The following is a 19,426-nucleotide window of genomic DNA, read 5'->3' as shown; positions in this document are numbered from 1 at the left end:
CACAACTGCTGGAGTGCTGTGGTGATAGGTCTTCTAAAGCAACAAGCTATAAAGAAAAGTTAACTTCACAAGAGCGACTGAAAATGTTACCAAACGGTGAATTGCAAAAGTAGCATAATCAATAATATCCATTCATGAAGATATAAATCTATCTATATAATCGTCTAAGGCTACTTTCAAATTAGCGTCGTGTGACTTACGTCGCAATGCGTCGTTTTGGAGAAAAAACGCATCCTGCAAAGTTGCCCACAGGATGCGTTTTTTCTCCATAGACTTGTATTAGCGACGGATTTTCACACGTCGCATCCGTCGTGCGACGGATGCGTCGTGTTTTGGCGGACCGTCGGCACAAAAAACGTTCCATGTAACTTTTTTTTGTGCGTCGTGTCCGCCATTTTCGACCGTGCATGCGCGGCCGAAACTCCGCCTCCTCCTCCCCGGAATTCACCTTGGGCAGCGGATGTGTTGTAAAACTGCATCCGCTGCCCATGTTGTGCTACATTAACTACTACTAACTACTAGTCCATTGGTACATCGGGCCGACGGTTTGCGACGGCCCGTACTGACGGACTAGTGTGAAAGTAGCCTAAGGGGGCTGACTGTTCTTTCTCTTAGGGCTCCTTCCCACTTGTGAGAAATACGTGCGAGTCTCGCATGTTAAAACCAAGTTCTGCCGCCGGCACCCCGGAGCGGAGCGTGCGGTCGCATAGCAATACATGGAGCCGCACGCTCCGCTCTGGGGTGACGGCGGCAGAACTTGGTTTTAACATGCGAGACTCGCACGTATTTCTCACAAGTGAGAAAGAGCCCTTAGTTAGAGCTGCCCACTTCTGTTAAAGGGCTGACTTTAGGCTAAGTTCACACTAGCGTTGTGCGCCGCTGCGTCGGCGACGCAACGCACAACGCACGCCAAAACGCGGCAAAACGCACGCAAAAACGCTGCGTTTTGCGACGCATGCGTCGTTTTTTTGCCGAAAATCGGACGCAAGAAAAATGCAACTTGCTGCGTTTTTTTGGTCCGACGCTTGCGGCAAAAAAGACGCATGTGTGGCACAACGCAACAAAAAAAAACGCATGCGTCCCCCATGTTAAGTATAGGGGGCGCATGACGCATGCGTCGCCGCTGCGTCGCCGACGCAAACCCGACGCACATTAGCTTAACGCTAATGTGAACGTAGCCTTACTCATTTTATCAGCTAAGCCAGCCCTCTTTCAACAGCTGTCAGCCAGACCCTTGAATTAAAGCGTTGATGAAGTTCCATCACAAGAAACTGTCCTATGTCCAGCACAGCGCTGAAGTGAAACTCCCCTGACCAAGGCCGATCATTAGCGATTATGATGGGAATGTCTTTAAAATGTATCCTACACCATGAAGAATCGGTGTCTGGAGTCAACAGTCAGGATGAGGTTGGCAGCGGTCAGAACCCTCCCTGTGTGCTGACGGTGCAATTTTTAGGATGGAAAGGGGCAGCGTAATATACCAGCGGATCGGACCACATGGCGGAGCTCAGCTGTGATGTCTCCTGTAGGAGATGCAGCCCCTTCCTGGTAATACGACGATAGTTTACTGTCTCCTAACTCTGTATTTTACCTTTTCTCTTTTGTTTTTATATCTTGGCAGATATTCATGGTGAATATTATTTCTGCTTGTCTTCCAAGGGAATACAAGATCAATAACGTCTGCTGCCCGATGTGTGATAAAGGTTTGTGATTCTTTAATTATTATTATTATTATTATTATTTTTTTAATGCTTTTCTTCTATTCTGTATTTTCACGTGTTCAGTTTACAAAATGTGACTGTAAATATTTGTTTTGTAGCTTTAACTGGTTTGGCAACTAACTGCTAACATTTTATAGTTCACAAGACAGTGGCCTTCATAACTTACCAAGCCAGAGATCGTTACCATTTAGGCATCTATAGGTGCAGGATCTGTCACATCCAGCCTTTACACACTGTACCCATGGGCTTATGGGCACCAGCGTGCGTCCTGGAATGAGAAAAGAAGTGTTTTAGGGTTTTACATGACATTACACTTCAAGAGAAACTATCTCAATTTTTGGAACGTCCCTGATTCTGCATATTTTTTTCTATTTTGTGCTGCGTCGCTCCATTGCAGAGATATTCATTTATTTCTTCTGGAGCGCAGTATGTGAAATCTCTGCTTGCAGTTCAAGTGGGTGTTTCTTCAGAGTTTTCTCTGTGGGCGTGTGCGGTTTTGCACCTCTCTCCCAGATGCTGCCAATCACAATCTGATTGCTAGATCAGCTGCTGGGCTATGATTGGCAGCATCTGAGAGGGAGGGTTGAAAGCGTACACCCCTAAAGAAGACTTTGAAGAAACACCCAGTTGGCTGCAAAGCAGAGATTTCACATACTGCTGTCCAAAAGCAACAAATGTGAATATCTCCGCAATAGAGCGGCATAGCAGAAAACTGAAAAGAGCAACAGAATCGGGGAAGTTCAAGGATTTTTACAAGTTGTATAACTTTTTTTTTTTTTTTTTGAGAAAGTGACTGATCCTTCATAATTAGTTTACAGCATTTCTGAAACTTTTGAATACGTTTTCTTTGATTTATTCTTTTTTTATTTGCATGCTTAGCATCTGAAAATGAATTGGTTGTATGTCACGTCGCTGATGTTTTTCTGTGCAGTATGCAATGTCACACACTGAGAGAAAGAAACTGCAGCTGCATCTCTCTCCTCCCTACCCTATATTTACTATATTACTGCAGATAAATATTTGTGGTAAGTGAATATGTTCAATAGCCTCTGCTTTCAGACAGGGGAAGAGACTACAAGCTGCTGGAAGGTGAGGAGGACCCCATTATACTCTAGGTTATATATTCATATAATCTAAATTTGTGTAAGCAGAGTAAATTACCCACCACCGTGTTCACCTTCCATCGCCACTGCCACTCCAGCCTGTCTCTACCAGTTTGTGACCTACCTGATCGCTGCAGTGTTTGCTGGGTTAGATGGAGGTCATTTTTCAATATAAGTCTATGAGCGCTTCATTCTGGTTTTCTACTGGCTCTCATAGACTTGCATTGAGAGCTTGTGACCGTTACATCTGAATTCTGGCCAATCAGAAGTTGCGGTCACAAGATGGAGCAGCGCCGATAAAAGGTGAAGACTGCGTTGGGTAAGTACAAGGCTACAGTCGGGATCTTAGATTGGAAGTACCACTCCAGGACTGGAAAAAAAAAACAAACAGCTGTAGTGTTGCTTTAATGTCAGTGCACTTCATTGGCAGGTATAGAATGAAACTGATATAATTTCGAGATATGACAGCTGTTAAGAAAAAAAATTTTCTTGCAGGATCCTTTGTGAAATCTCATTGTACTAAAGAGTTGAGCAGCAGCGTCTGTGTAATCTGTGCGGACACCACGTATATGGATTACCCGAACGGCCTCACAGAGTGCTTCCGATGTAAAGAATGTGACAGTGGTGAGTGAAATAAAAGTATCTGGAATTATAGAAAAGTTTGTTACCACTGCAATGATGCCCCGAAGTCCAGCCGTAGCGTGCCAGACATAAAAGCTTGGAGCGGCGCTGCCATCACCCTTTTTAAAATGCGTCACTTCAGAGCTGCATACTCGGGATCAGTGGGGCTCTGAGCAGTGGGACCCCCCATGCGATCAGATAGTTATCACCTACCCTGGTATTATGAACTGTAATTGAGTTATATACGTCTTGTTCCTGCTGCCGTCCTGATCGTCCTGTTTTATTTTTCAGGGGTCAATCTTATAGTAAAGCAGAAGTGCACAGAATATTCTAACACGGTGTGCGAATGCTTAGACGGTCACTTTTGTGTGAGCCCAGAATGCGACATATGTAAAGAGCACACAGAATGTCAGCCCGGTCAATATGTAAAGAAGTCTGGTAAGGACATTACTATGTGTGACTATATGGACGTCAGTGTTGGAGGAGTCCTAGTCGCACAAACTGCAAATAATACGACACCCTTTGCTTTTTTGTTTGATAAAATGGCAGACAGTATAATGAAAACAAAATCGACCACGATGAAGTTAATGTGGTCCATCAGACGTCTGTGATGAGATGGATCCAGCAGTCGCCATGTTCTGTTGTTGCACTCTCACAACAAAGAGGAACATGGAAACAAAAAATGTACATGTGAGCAGGACAGTGCGGGGATCTAGCAGCGATCATTGTGCTCCACATCTCATCACTGCACAGTGTGGGGTATAAGTGTGAGGCCTATGTGTGACACTAGTCACTACTGATGGACGAGCTGTCAGGCTGGGTAGTCAAGAGGTTTAAGGTCAAAAGCCAGGAGAGTGCATCATAGACAAAGGGGTAAAGGAAAGGTGTAGTCAGTAAACAGTGCAAGGTCAAAATTCCAATACTGTAGTGGATCACGACAAAAGGGCTGGGCAAATGGATGATAAAGGCAAATCTAAGGTCAAGCAGCAAATATCAGAATGCCAAACTAGCAACGCAGAGCAAACGCACATCTCAAGATCAAAGCTATAATTTATCAATGGCCTAACATTGCCAGCTAGTTAAATAGTCTGACAATTTTCTGGAAAGGAGAACACCTGGAGGAAAACCAAACACTACACTGAAAGCCCAACACGCCCCTGCTATCCATAGGGCGACTGTGCTGTCACTATGTCACAGCGAGTGACGGGATCGTGACACTATGTAATGTAAATTGGTACCAGTTCAGGAAATATCCAATCTCTCTATTTGGAAATTCCCAGGCCGGGTTCATTTTCATCTATTTCTTATGTTTTTTCGCTTTCACTTACACTTTCGAACTTCAACATTAAAAGTTCCCTTTTCTTGATAAGTGTAAAAGTACCTGGCAACCCACAGTTTTCTATCGTACTAAACAACTAATTAGTGATACCTTTGATATATTACTTGGGATCATGGTGGATGCAGACATTTCTCACCTTTCTGCTGATCATCCAGTTGAAGCCCATTACAATCAGCTTCTTGCAAATACAAAAGGGCAGATAAGTGAGAACGATAGATTGCACTCTGTTCTTATAGTAATGACCTATAACAGAAAGTGAAGAGCCCTGACACCTAAAGTACATCCTTTACACATACATTTTATCTAAAGGCTGCGATCAGATGAATGTCGTCGGTCATATCTGCATCTTCATCGATCTGTCTGCATCGCTGCATGCCATATAAACAGACGTGCTGCGTTTTTTGTTTCTTTTCCTTGTGGGAAATCTCTCATTTGCATTTGCACATTGAATATCTCGTTTACACAGATCCAGTCCAATAACCACCTACAGTTCGGCCATATACAACTGTCATTGACTGATCACAAAAACGGGAAAGTACTTGTTATCAGCTGCACATCCACTGTTAACATTGGTGCTTCCTATTTAATAATTCTATATATATATATTTATTTATTTTTAAGCTCGTAACGCCCAATGAGCGAGGACTTTCATTAGGTGATTGCCGGATTGTTTACATGGGTCGGTAATCGGGGAAAAATGGTTCATACGCTAATATCTCATATGAATGGACCTTTCTTCTGCCACATCCACCCCCCAAACGGCCTTCTTTCTCCATGTATTAAATATTAGAATCCCTTGTAATAAATTATTAAAACTCATTTGCAATATTAATATTTTATTCTGCACTCTCATAAAATCAAATTCAGGTTTTCACTTTATAGAATAAAATAATTAGAAAAAGAACAAAAATAGAACAAATAAGAGCGTACTTCTTGTATATTAGTTTATACTGATTTTTTTACACTTGCTAGTAGCTAGAGAAGACAGAAAGCTGATAAGACGTCTGTCTGCAAGTGGTGGCGTAAGGAAACTGATCATGCACGTAGCTTGCAGCTCTCTGCAGTGTGCATAGTCCTGATAAGAGCCGGGTCATGAGGACTTGAAAATAAGGCAGCGTTGCTGATCCACCTGTGCCTACAACTTGCAGGTACAGAGGGGACTCTGGGATTTTTACTGCTGATGGACAATCACTCACAACATGGAAACTTTCCGGACTGATCTCTACTAGTGATGAGTGAACGTGCTCAGATGGGGTGTTATCCGAGCATGCTAACCGAGTGTCTTCGGCGTGCTCGAAAAATATGTTAGAGACCCCGTCGCTGTTTACCAAAACATATTCAAGATACAATTCTACAATCAATATGGGCTTAAGTGCAGACCCTCACCTTTAGGCTGGAGTCACACACCACATATAAAAAAATTGGTCCGTTTTACACAGACGAGAATTGCAGAAATGTTCTCTCAACAGTGATCCGTATGTCATCCGTGTGCAGTGCGAGGATGCGGTTTTCTCGCATGTAAGCATCCGTGTGACATCCATATGGCGAGATCTTCTTGCTGGCTTGCAAAATGGACATATAATGGATCCATGGGCTGTCAGTGAGAGGTGTGTGTGTGTGTATGTATGTATGCATGTGTGTGTATATATCTATATCTAATTAATATATATATATATATATATATATATATATATATATATATATATATATATATATATATATATATATATATATATACACATACACACACACACACACACACACACACACACACACACACACACACACACTATATTTCATGCAGAGCTAGATAGCAGAATAGCCGATAATTCATTTGTCGGCTTTTGTTAAATCATTGCAGAACCTGACAGGATATGAGACATGGTTTACATACAGTAAACCATTGCATATCCGTTAAATTTATATATGTCCCTCACTAATGATGTTAGTAGTGTGTGTGTGTGTGTGTGTGTGTGTGTGTGTGTGTCAAATTGTGGAGCTGCAAGTGTTAAATTAAAGAATTAAATCACGGAAAAAACTGGCGTGGGCTCCCGTGCAATTTTCTCCACCGGAGAGGGAAAGCCAGTGACTGAGGGCAGATATTAATAGGTTATTCCCCCCCGGCTAAAAACATCTGCCCTCAGCCACCCCAGAAAAGGTGACATTAAGCCCGGTTAATAATGGAGAGGTGTCAATAAGACACCTATCCATTATTAATCCACTAGTATGAAAGGGTTAAAAAACACACACACATGCAGAATAAAGTCTTTTAATGAAATGGTCAAACACACTGGTTTTCCATCTTTATTGCACTCACAATCCAAGCAAAGCCGTCGTTCTTCTGTAAAAAAACAAAAATAAAAAAGCAACAATATCCCATACCTGTCCGCTGTACAGTCAAGTCCCACGCTGCAGTCCATCTCAAGAGGTTAAATAGTTTACAACCAGGAGCGGTGCTAATGCTACCGCCCTGACTGTAAACCACTGTGTAATGAATGAGAAGCTGCCTGCGCAACCTCCCCGCCTGACTTGACATGAACTCTGTAGCGTGGGAAAGTTTCTGATCATTTTCCCACGCTGTCAGTTCACCGCGGGTCAGGCGGGGAGTCTGCGCATGCTCAGTGACGTCAACGGTAGTCAATGAGGCTGCACAGACTCCCCACCAGACGCGGTAAACTAAACTGTCACTTTGTAATTGCAGTGTACGCGTTCATTTGTTGGCGTTATATATCTAATATATAAAGCTGAATGTGTGTGTGTGTGTATGTATGTATGTATGTATGTATGTCCGGGATTGGCATCTGAACCGTCGCAGCTACAGCCACAAAATTTTGCACAGTCACACGTCTGGACCCCGAGAGCGTCATAGGCTATGTTGTGAGGTGAAATTTTAACCCCGTGCTTTCCAATTCACCAAACAATTTTGCCCCTATCTACATAATGGGGAAAAAGTGAAAGGAAAAGTGTTGGAGGCGTCGCAGCTACAGGCACAAAATTTTGCACAGTCACACGTCTGGGCCCCGAGAGCGTCAAAGCTATGTTGTGAGGTGAAATTTTAACCCCGCGCTTTCCAATTCACCAAACAATTTTGCCCCTATCTTCATAATGGGGAAAAAATGAAAGGAAAAGTGTTGGAGGCAAATTAACAGCTGCCAGATGTGAACAAGGGGGACTTAAAGAATGACAGCGATGGCGCCAAAGAGTATATACTGTACAGTTGCTAAGGTGGTGCCCCAACATGGGATAATCGCCACACCACCACGGGGATATGAACACACACACAAAATGCGCCACAGACTACCATGTGCTCAAACACATATACCACCCTCAGCGCACATTTCACCACACATACACCAACCTCGCCACATAAAAGTAGAAACACAAAAGTCGCCGCTCAAAACTCGCCACGCGCAAAACTCTCCACATGCAAAACTCACCACACGTGCAAAACTCACCTCATGGAAAACTCGCCACACGCAAATCTTGCACACGCAGAAAAATTGCCACATGCACAAAAGTTGCAACACATGCAAAAGTTGCCTCACACAAAACTTGCACATACTCAAAAGGCACCACACATAAAACTCGCCACGCGCAAAACTCGCCATGCGCAAAACTTGCTGCACACAACTTGCTACACTAACCTGTCACATGCAACTCGACACACAAAAAGTTGCTACACGCATGTCGCCACACAAAACTCATCTCACAAAAGTCCCTACATGCATGTCGCCACACGCAACTCAACACACACAACTTGACACACGAAACTCGCCCTAAAACACACACAAGTCTGGTATTATCCTTCAAAAATAAAAATCTGATTAATAAGCAGACAAACTACAAGAGCAACAAATGTACCATATAGGAATCCGGCAGCTGTCAGTCACATGACCAGTCTATTATGTGTATGTGTGAGCTAATATATACTGCCAGGGGGTGGGCTTACTGTTGGCTGGGGATTTATCAGGCTGCCATTTTAGCTTAAAAATACTGAGGTAAAAATACTGACCAAATAACGTGTGAACGAGGGCTAATACAGGAGGAGATGACATACAGCTATATACTATATACAGGAGGAGATGACACACAGGTATATACTATTTACAGGGGAGATGACACACAGGTATATACTATATACAGGAGGAGATGACACACAGATATATACTATATACAGGAGAGATGACACACAGGTATATACTATATAGAGGAGGAGATGACATGCAGGTACATACTACATACAGGAGGAGATGACACACAGGTATATACTATATACAGGAGCAGATTACCTACAGGTATATAGTATATACAGGAGGAGATGACATACAGGTATATGCTATGTATAGGAGGAGATGACATACAGGTATATACTATATACAGGAGATGACACACAGATATATACTATATATAGGTGAGATGACACACAGGTATATACTATATACAGGAGATTACATACAGGTATATCTAATATATAAAGCTGAATGTGTGTATGTATGTATGTGTGTATGTCCGGGATTGGCATCTGCACCGTCGCAGCTACAGCCACAAAATTTTGCACAGTCACACGTCTGGACCCCGGGAGCGTCATAGGCTATGTTGTGAGGTGAAATTTTAACCCCGCGCGTTCCAATTCACCAAACAATTTTGCCCCTATCTACATAATGGGGAAAAAGTGAAGGGAAAAGTGTTGGAGGAAAATTGACAGCTGCCAGATGTGAACAATGAGGACTTAAAGAATGAGAGCGATGGCGACAAAGAGTATATACCGTACAGTTGCTAAGGTGGGGCCCTGACATGGGATACTCACCACACACGGGGATATGAACACAAACACAAAATGCACCACACACTACCACGTGCTTGAACACATATACGACCCTCAGCACACAATTCACCACACACACACCAACCTCGCCACATAAAAGTCGAAACACAAAAGTCACCACTCAAAACTCGCAACGCGCAAAACTCACCTCATGGAAAACTCACCTCATGCAAAACTTGCACACACAGAAAAATTGCCACATGTACAAAAGTTGCACCACATGCAAAAGTTGCCTCACACAAAACTTGCACATACTCAAAAGGCACCACACATGAAACTTGCCACGCGCAAAACTCGCCATGCACAAATCTTGCTGCACACAACTTGCTACACTAACCTGTCACATGCAACTCGACACACAAAATGTTGCTACACGCATGTCGCCACACAAAACTCATCTCACAAAAGTCGCTACATGCATGTCGCCACACGCAACTCAACACACACAACTTGACACATGAAACTCGCCCTAAAACACACACAAGTCTGGTATTGTCCTTCAAAAATAAAAATCTGATTAATAAGCAGACAAACTACAAGAGCAACAAATGTACCATATAGGAAATACGGCAGCTGTCAGTCACATGACCTGTCTATTATGTGTATGTGTGAGCTAATATATACTGCCAGGGGGGAGGGCTTCCTGTTGGCTGGGGATTTATCAGGCTGCCAATAGCAACCAATCACAGCTCAGCTTCTATTTTGCTACAGTTAATTAACCTGAGCTCTGATTGGTTAATATAGGCAACAAAGACATTCTCAGTATCACAAAGCTAATATATGTTGTGAAATTCTTCTATTAGCTTGGTTTTTGCCTTTTAATAATTACATTTCTATCTATTTGTTTTGTGGTTTTTGTGTGCAGAATAAATTTTTGTTAACACATTCTATTTTGCTAACAGCAGTCATTAACCCGGGCGAAGCCGGGTAGTACAGCTAGTATATATATATATATGTGTGTGTGTGTGTTTTGAAGAATGTTTCGTTTGAAAGCGATGTGTAAATGACAGAGAGCTGCTGTATGTAAAAGCTCATGTTAACATCGCATTGCAATCGGATAGCAATCGTACTGCATTTGGATGTAAATCGGATGCTAGATGTGATTAATCGGATTGTACTCGCATGACACTCGAATGTCACTCCTACCACTCTCAACAGAGAGACTCGTAACGATATTTCATGTGGTAAGTGTGACCCCAGCCTTAAAGGGAACCTGTCACCCCGTTTTTTGAAGATGAGCTAAAAATAGCGTTAAATAGGGGCAGAGCTGGGCGTTACATTAGTGTCTTATGTGTGCCTTTATTACCTACCTATGCTGCCAAAATACCTTTGTAAAGTCGCAGTTTTCTGCTGTCACTCACGCTGGTCTGGTCATATGGGCGTGGAGACAGCGCTGTTTCTCCCCCAGAATCCTGCTCATCATTACGTTGGTGGCGTAGTGGTGTGCGCATGTCCAAAAGGCGAATCCACTGCCCAGGTGATGAAAAAGAGCGCGATCTGCGCTATTGAGCCGTTTACCGGTGGGCGCGGCCATCTTTCCTGTGGCCGCGCTTGCGCAGATGGAGCGCTCTGCTGCCCGGGGCTTCAGGAAAATGGCCGCGGGATTCGCGCAGATGGAGATTGCGGCGGCCATTTTCCTGAAGCCCCAGGCAGCAGAGCGTTCCCATCTGCACACGCACGGCCACAGGAAAGATGGCCGCACCCACCGGTAAATGGCTGAATAGCGCAGATCACGCTGTTTTTCATCTCCTGGGCAGTGGATATTCTCTTTGGACATGCGCACACCACTACGCCATCAACGTAATGATGAGCCTTATCTGGGGGAGAAACAGCGCTGTCACCACGCCCATAGGACCAGACCAGCGTGAGTGACAGCAGAAAACGGCGACTTTACAAAGGTATTTCAGCAGCATAGGTGGGTAATAAAGGCACACAAAGACACTAATGTAATGCCCAGCTCTGCCCCTATTTAACGCTATTTTTAGCTCATCTTCAAAAAACGGGGTGACAGGTTCCCTTTAAGTGAACACTACCTGGTTCGGCTGCCATGGAGGACCAATGTGGATTCTGGACCAAAGTAGTTTAATTCTCTGACCAGGACAGAAGAATAATTGATGTAGTTGAGGTAGTGCAAAAATAAAATCTGAGGTTTGCTTCATATATCAGACGTAATATGGCTGCAGTTTACAGGAGAGAATCTCCAATTACAATGCAAAACCGCCGTAGATGTGCTCATTCTAATAGAATAATGACAGCAAAGGGTTTTGCTTTTTTTTTTTTTAATTGAAACCAAAAGAAAAAGTTGCAAGTTACATTTCTCCTTTAATGACAGAGAAGAAAAAAAAAGGAAACTGCCGTTTGACCATTTTATTTTTTGTTAATTGTGCAATTCTCATATTATATTAGAGAATTGAAACTTTAAGGATGTGACTGACTGCAGAGAATGGTGATCGGAAGGTAAAGTTCTTAACGACGCAATGTTTTTATTTTTCTTAAATAGGAACTCCAGTAACGGACACGGAGTGTGACGTATGTCCGGAGGGTCATTACAGCGATACAAACAACGCAGCTGAATGTTCTCCGTGGACCAAGTATGTTGTTGTTGTTGTTGTTGGTGTTTTTTTTTTGTTCGTTTTTTTTTTTTTTTTTTTTAGAATAACATAATAATGGGCCACACAATAACTTGCGGCCGGGCGACTATAGGATTGTAAGCGCCACAATATCAGTTTTCTCTGCAGAAATCCAGCAGAGTTTTATCTCTGCTGACTCTGCCTGAGCGTGCAGAGATGTGAGTAATGTCCCATTTGCATGGGCCGATGTCGGCCAAGTAACGACCTCTGATCTACTATGTTAAGGTCATTTGGAGCTCAGTTACTGGTAATATTGGGGGGCAGAGTAATTGCTAATATGGTTACTCTGCCCCTGTATATAGTGTATGTTATCTGCTGCCGATAGATCCCCTGATTACTCCGGGCTAAGGCTGCTGGTTAGGGCTCATACTCACCTACGAGAAACTCGGATGAGTCTCGCACGTCAATGCCCGGCACTGCACCCGGAACTCAGATCGGAGCGTGCGGCCACGTAGCAATACTTGCAGCCACACGCACCGCTCCTGAGTGCCGGGTGCAGTGCCGGGTATTAACGTGCGAGACTCATCCGAGTTTCTCATAGGTGAGTATGATGACTCGCGTATGCTTAAAAAAAAAAAATCATATTCCCCAGTGAATGATCCTTGTACCGGTTTGTCTTGTGATTGTAACTGGTTTGCTGCTGGTTTGTCTTATTGTTTCTGGTTTGTCTGGTGACACCATTGTTTACAGTGACAGATAATCAACTTGAGTAAAAAGAGCTGAAACTGTTATGAGACCCATCCCGTGATGTCTTATCCCCCCTGGGAACAAAAGGATTGGATGTTGGATGATAAAATGTAATATGCCTGATATTTTCCTCGATTTCCCCCATACACATTAAATACAATTTGAATGTCCAAACTAAAATGGTTTTGTAATTTATATTAAGAAATGTAATGGGGACATGATTTTGTTGCACTTCCTAATGTACAACCCCACTTTCCAAAAAATTGAATTGCTGTGTAAGGCCTCATTCACACGTCTGTATAAAACCGGTACTGGGAAAAAAAAACGTACTGGTGTCATCAGTGTTTTTAGGGTATGGATAAAGAAATAAATATATTACAAAGCTTCTCCTATACAGCATACAGATGCCATCACTGTGCGGTCCGTGTTTTTCACGGATCCATACACTTGTATTGGACCTTGTCATCCACACTGCCGGGGAAAAAAAAACCAAAAAAAATGGACATGTCTCCTTGTGGTGCACACAGAAACACAAACATGTGAAGACCATAGCTTATAATGGGTACGTGTGGTATCCGTGAGAACTACGACTGACACGTGTACCGGAAATATTTACATGTTAGGGGGAGGGGGCGAAGATGTAAAGAAAGCCAGAATGCAATGATTTCGTATCGCCATATTTTCTTCACAACAGAACGTGAGCACAGATCAGAAGGTGAACGTTGGACATTTTTCCTCTTCATTTGAAAAAAATTAATTTGTTTAGAAATTGTTGGCAGCAAAATATCCTAAAAGTTGGGACAGGGTTAACAAAAGGCAGAAAAAGTAATTGGTACTAATGAAAAACAGCCGGAGGGTCAGTTTTCCACTCTGTCAGAGAAGCAGAGTCTCTCAGAAGCAAAGATGGTCAGAGGTTCACCAATCTGTGAATAACTACGTCTATAATTTCAGAAAGATGTTCCTGCAAAAACTTTGAATATCGCAAAATCTATAGGACATAATTTCACAAGATTCAGAAATTCTGGAGAAATTCATATGGACCCGGGGGTGGCGCTGCATTAAAATCAGGCATAATTCGAGGAGGCTGGTGGACAGGTCTGGTCTCATGTTTCTCTATCAGCAGTCTGTGAGGAAGGATAAGAACCTGTAATACATGTATTACTAAGTGCCACAAAATCATGTCCTATTTCATAAATTTAAATAGAGAGCGACTAACCCCTTTAAGTAATTGCTTTTCTCACCATTTCCTACTTATTTCTGTCCTTTATTTCTATGGCTGCCCATCCTTTGGTTGACTTTGCACTTCTGCTGAAGGGTTGTTGACTGTTTTATGTACGGGGCCCATAACCCTTATTACTAGGATCGTCATTGCCCTCCCGATAGCTTTTGGCAAAAATCCATCAGATGCTATATGGGTATGGCCTTTTATATAACAGTACCCCTCCTCTGCACCCAGCAGACTGATTACTGAATGATGGGTGCCTGGTATTCTCCTGGCAGACTTCTGCACCATCATCTCCGCCTTCTCAGGCTTTTCCTTATTGCATACCATGTTTATCTTATTCCTATGTGAGAACTTTCCTGCTTGGGCACCGTTCTGGGACTCACCCTATATGAGCTGCTCACCTGCTTTTTCCTAGATCTATTTTGTGCAAGTTCTTGAATTGTAAGTGAAAAGCAATATAATCCGAGTTCACCATAATACAAGAATCCTGTACATTTTGTGTTTTCTGCAGGTGCGTGGAATTGGGTCAGAGTCTATATAAAGAAGGAAATTCCACAGCTGATTCCATATGTAAAGAAAGGAGACATCGCATTGCAGTTTTGCTGGCATTTGCAGTCATTCCATTGCTTGCAGCGATAACATATGTAGTCACATGTTTTTGTATTGGTAAACCAGGTAAGTCAAGTCTCAATGTCAGCGGCATATCAGGGCCCAGGTTCACACGTGGTGGATTTGTCAAGGATTAACGATGCAGATTCTGCATCCGAAGTCTGCAACAACCTGCAGTGCCTGAGAAAGCGTGCACTTCAGAGCCTAGTACCCTGTTATTGATTTCCCTTACTGTTCTGTAAGAGTTGTCTGCATGTAACTATATGCAGTTTAAATGAGAATGTTTCACTGGCGTTAACCCAGCCTCATCCTATATGTGCAGTGCTTAGCATAAATGAGTATACCCCATTGAAAGTCTTTGGAGCAAAGATAAAGTTTAGACTTCAAAATTCTAATTAAGAAAAATTCCACCACACCACACATATGTCTAATTATTCATTGCTTTGGTGTCCAGCAGACAGTTAGGTGTTGCATAACAGCATTTTGTGCAGTCAGCAATGGCACCACATGGAAGAGAAATGTCACAATATCTGAGAAAGAAGAAAAAAGAAAAGAAGAAAAATGCATGTGTGCCGTCCACGAAGGAAGCCTCTCCTAAATCCCATGCAGAAAAAAGCCACCTACAATTTGTAATGGAACATGCAGAGAAATATGAAGACTACTGGGACTCTGTACACTGGAGTGATGAGACCAAGATAAATGTTTTTGGAACTGATGGCTTCAAAACTGAATGGTGTCACAAAGGTGAGGAGTACAAAGAAAAATGCATGGTACCTACAGTGACACGTGGTGGTGGCAGTGTCCTTATGTGGGACTGCACGAGGGCTGCTGGATTCAGGGAACTACAATTCACTGATGATTTAATGGATTCACAGATGAATTGCTCTATATTGAAAGAAAATATGCTACCATCACTGTGTGCCTTTCGTAGTCTTGCACTTTTCCAACATAACAATGATCCAAAACACACATCTAAGGCCACTGTTGCTTTTCTAAAGAAAAACAAAGTGAAAGTGATTCAGTGGCCAAGTGTCTCCTGATCAGAACCAAACCGAACATTCATAGGGAATTCTGATGATACAAGTTGTCATCAGTCTCCATCCAGCATCCAGGATCTAAAAAAAAAAGTGCTCATTCTTGTAAAATGGAAAAAGATACATGTTGCAAGATATCGTCAACTTGTTCATTCCATACCTGGTGGACTTGGTGCTGTACTTAAAAATTATGGAGATCATACAAAATACTAGACGTAGCAGTTTTTGATGTGGGATGTACTTATTTTTATATCAACTAATTTGAGTTTGTTTTGTTTTGTTTTTTTAACTCAAATAAATTTTACAATTGACATATTACATTCTTGTTTTCAGTACAAAGTTTTCCCCCCAAACGAACCCCGCAATCCCAACTTATCCCGCCCCCCCAATAAGACAGGCCACCTTGTTTAATAGCTCCACACTCAAATCTATAGGATGACTATCCCCTCAGATAGGACCATAGGCCACGTGTTATGTTTTCACCAATTCAGGGTCTTGATTCACCCGGTCTCTATAACAACCCTATCCCATGGCAAGCCACGGAGACCACAGCTTATCGAACATTTAAATTTTCCCTCTTTTCTGATAAAACCCCTTTTCCAGTCTCGGGCCCTGCTTCACATATTGGAGGAATTCTCTTCTTGAAGGCGGCTCGTCCTTAATCCAATTTCACGCTATTACCTTCCGGGCCATATACAGCAATCTGGCAATAGCTGTCTTCAGGTTGTTATCCACTCCAATCTCATCCACGCACCCCAACAAGCACACCATCGGGTCCCTTGGTACCGTGCATCTGTATGCTCCTTCCACACGACTCAAAACTACCAACCAAAAAGCAGCCAGTCTCGGACACGTCCACATCATATGAAATCTATCTGCATCTGTAGATTTACACCTCGGGCACTCAGAATCATCACGCAAGCCTGCCTTATATAACACCTCGGAGATTTGTAAACTCTGTGTATTACATAAAGCTGTGACAGCATATACGGTTCGCTCAGACAGCCGTGGAACCCACTCCAGCACCGACTCCCAAGTTTCATTCTCCATTGGGCCCAGATCCCTCTTCCACTTAGCTCTCGCCAGTATTGGAAACCTTAACAGGAAAGTGTGCAGCAAGTCTTTAAAAGAGTGGAAATAACCCCCCCAGTAGTCCCTTCACCACACACATACTCTAACACTATATCCCTTTGAATTCTGATGCCTCCGTCCCTATTCTGAGCTCCAAATGCGTGTCTCATCCGCAAATATTGATATTCCCCCGCAGGCTCGAGATCAAAATCCACCTGCAATTGGGAAAAGGATTTCAACTCTCCCCGCTCAATTATCTGATAGACATATTGAATCCCCTTGGCCTGCCATTCTGGTAGTACCCCCATTGCCACAAACTCCTTTAAATTATTATTATGCCATAGCGGGGAGAATCTGGTCAGACCCATAATCCCACGTATATGTTTTAGTCTACCCCAGAGCTTACATATCAATAACATAGTCGGATACAATTTCCCCAAAGCCCCCAGGGAGCCATCCTCCAGACATTGTACTGCTGGCCTTCTTTTTATCACCTTTTCCATTAATTTCTGTACCGCCCCGGACGACCCTTCATGCGCCCAGCCCTTTAAGTGCTGACTCTGGGCTGCAAGAAAATATACTTCAGGGTTAGGCAATGCCAAGCCCCCATCTTCCTTGGGTTGCTGAAGTGTCTCCAGTGTGATACGTGGATCTTGTCTCCCCCATACCAAATTCCTGAACAGGGAGTTAATCTGCCGAAATGTCCCGCGCGGTATCCAAACTGGCGCATTATGAAGAACATACAGAATCTTCGGCATCAAAATCATTTTGATAAGATTCACCCTGCCCACCACAGATAAATGCAGCTTAACCCAAGCATCCACTCTTGCCCTAAGAACACCTAAGATCGGAGTCAAATTCTCCTATGTATGTAGTCCGTAACAGGCATAGATACCCATATCCCAAGATATTTAAATTGACTTACCACCTTCAGTCGCCCATCCTCCAGCAGCTCACTCCCCTCCTCCCCTACGTCGTCCACTTTAAACAAAATAGACTTACTCCAGTTTATCGTCAGTCCTGACAGTGAGCCAAATCTTTCAATAATCCCAATAGCCCCCCCCCCCCCAAGGAAGCAACCGGGTCAGCTAGAAACAGTAGAATATCGTCCGCATACAACGCCACCCTCTCTTCAATCATCCCATATTTAAACCCAGACACCTCGTCAGACTGTCGAAGTTTAGCAGCCAATGGTTCCACGGCCAGAGCAAACAAAAGAGAGAGCGGACATCCCTGCCTTGTCCCTCTAGCTAATTGTATAGTCCGTGATAACTCCCCATTCACCCGGACTCTGGCCATCGGCTGCGAATACAGCAGCCGAATCCAGGACACAAACCGTGAGCCAAACCCCATATATTGCAACACCTGCCAGAGATATCCCCATTCCACACTGTCGAACGCCTTATGGGCATCTAAAGATGCAATAACTCTCTGGCCGCAGTTATCAGACCTAAGCTGCAGATTCATAAATAGCCTCCGTAGGTTGACCGCCGTGGATCTATCAGGCATAAAGCCAGATTGGTCTGGGTGCACCAGGCCGGAGATTACACTCGTCAACCTCATCGCCAACACCTTGGCCAGAATCTTGACATCTATAGTGAGCAAGGAGATTGGCTGATATGACTCAGGTTGCCCCAAGTCTTTCCCCTCTTTAGGAATCACCGCTATTATGGCCTCTCTCATGGATGTAGGCAGACACTCCCTAGTCTTAGCCTCCTCTAGGACCGCCTTTAATCTGGGAATTAGCACCTCCCCCATATGTTTATAGATCTCAGCAGGAAACCCATCTACTCCAGGCGCCTTCCCATTAGCCATAGACTGTAATGCCCGACCCAGTTCCTCCTCCGTGATAGGAGCCTCCAAGCCCTCTCTATCTGCATCACTCAACCTCGGGAGCTCCAGTCCCTCAAGGAACGCCACTGTGTCTCCCACCGTCCCATCCACCCGAGAGGAATATAGGTCCTCGTAAAAATCCGCAAAAACCTCCAAAATCTCTAGAGTCTCAGAGACACTCGTACCACTTTTGGAAACCAGAGAATGGACAAACGAAGTACTTCTCTGTGCAGAAGCCACCAGGGACAGCATGTGACCTACAGTTTCACCCTCTTGATAATAAGCCAGCTTCATGAATTCCCGCTTCCTTTCAGCTTTACCCAGCAAAATTTCTTCCAGATGACTTTGAGCTGCCTTTAATCTCTTCCCAGCTTCCGGAGTACCCAGTGTCACCATCTCATCCTCCGCTGCCCTCAACCCATCAATCGCTGCCTTCTCTACCTCTCTCGACTTCCGCTTACATCTACTAATGTCTCTAAACAGCAGCCCTCTTAAGTACGCCTTCGTAGCTTCCCATACAGTAAGAGTATCTACACTCCCATCATTCAGCTCAAAAAATTCCACCAACTCCCGTTTTATCTTATCTAGATCTATACTGTGCAGCCAGTTAGGGTGAATCTTCCACTCTCTCCTGTTCACGGCCCCTGTCCCCATCGGCCGAAACTCCACCTCAATTGGACTATGGTCCGAGAGGGCCCTAGGCAAATATCTCACATCCCCTACCATCG

The 19,426-nt window shown here is 43.6% G+C and overlaps 1 protein-coding gene across 1 annotated transcript in view; it reads left to right on the top strand.

Annotated features, from left to right (window-relative positions):
- The window catches only part of LOC143764471 (tumor necrosis factor receptor superfamily member 5-like), a 65,551-nt gene that overhangs the window by 36,626 nt on the left and 9,499 nt on the right, over positions 1-19,426 (top strand). The window contains exons 2-6 of the mRNA XM_077250067.1: positions 1,622-1,703; positions 3,320-3,448; positions 3,737-3,883; positions 12,110-12,200; positions 14,663-14,826. Of these exons, the coding sequence (XP_077106182.1) occupies positions 1,622-1,703; positions 3,320-3,448; positions 3,737-3,883; positions 12,110-12,200; positions 14,663-14,826 (613 nt within the window). The remainder of the gene's footprint in view (positions 1-1,621; positions 1,704-3,319; positions 3,449-3,736; positions 3,884-12,109; positions 12,201-14,662; positions 14,827-19,426) is intronic.

The sequence above is a fragment of the Ranitomeya variabilis genome, chromosome 4, assembly GCF_051348905.1.
Source record: "Ranitomeya variabilis isolate aRanVar5 chromosome 4, aRanVar5.hap1, whole genome shotgun sequence".
Classification (NCBI taxonomy): Eukaryota; Metazoa; Chordata; class Amphibia; order Anura; family Dendrobatidae; genus Ranitomeya; species Ranitomeya variabilis.
This window is presented reverse-complemented; position numbering and strand designations above follow the sequence as displayed.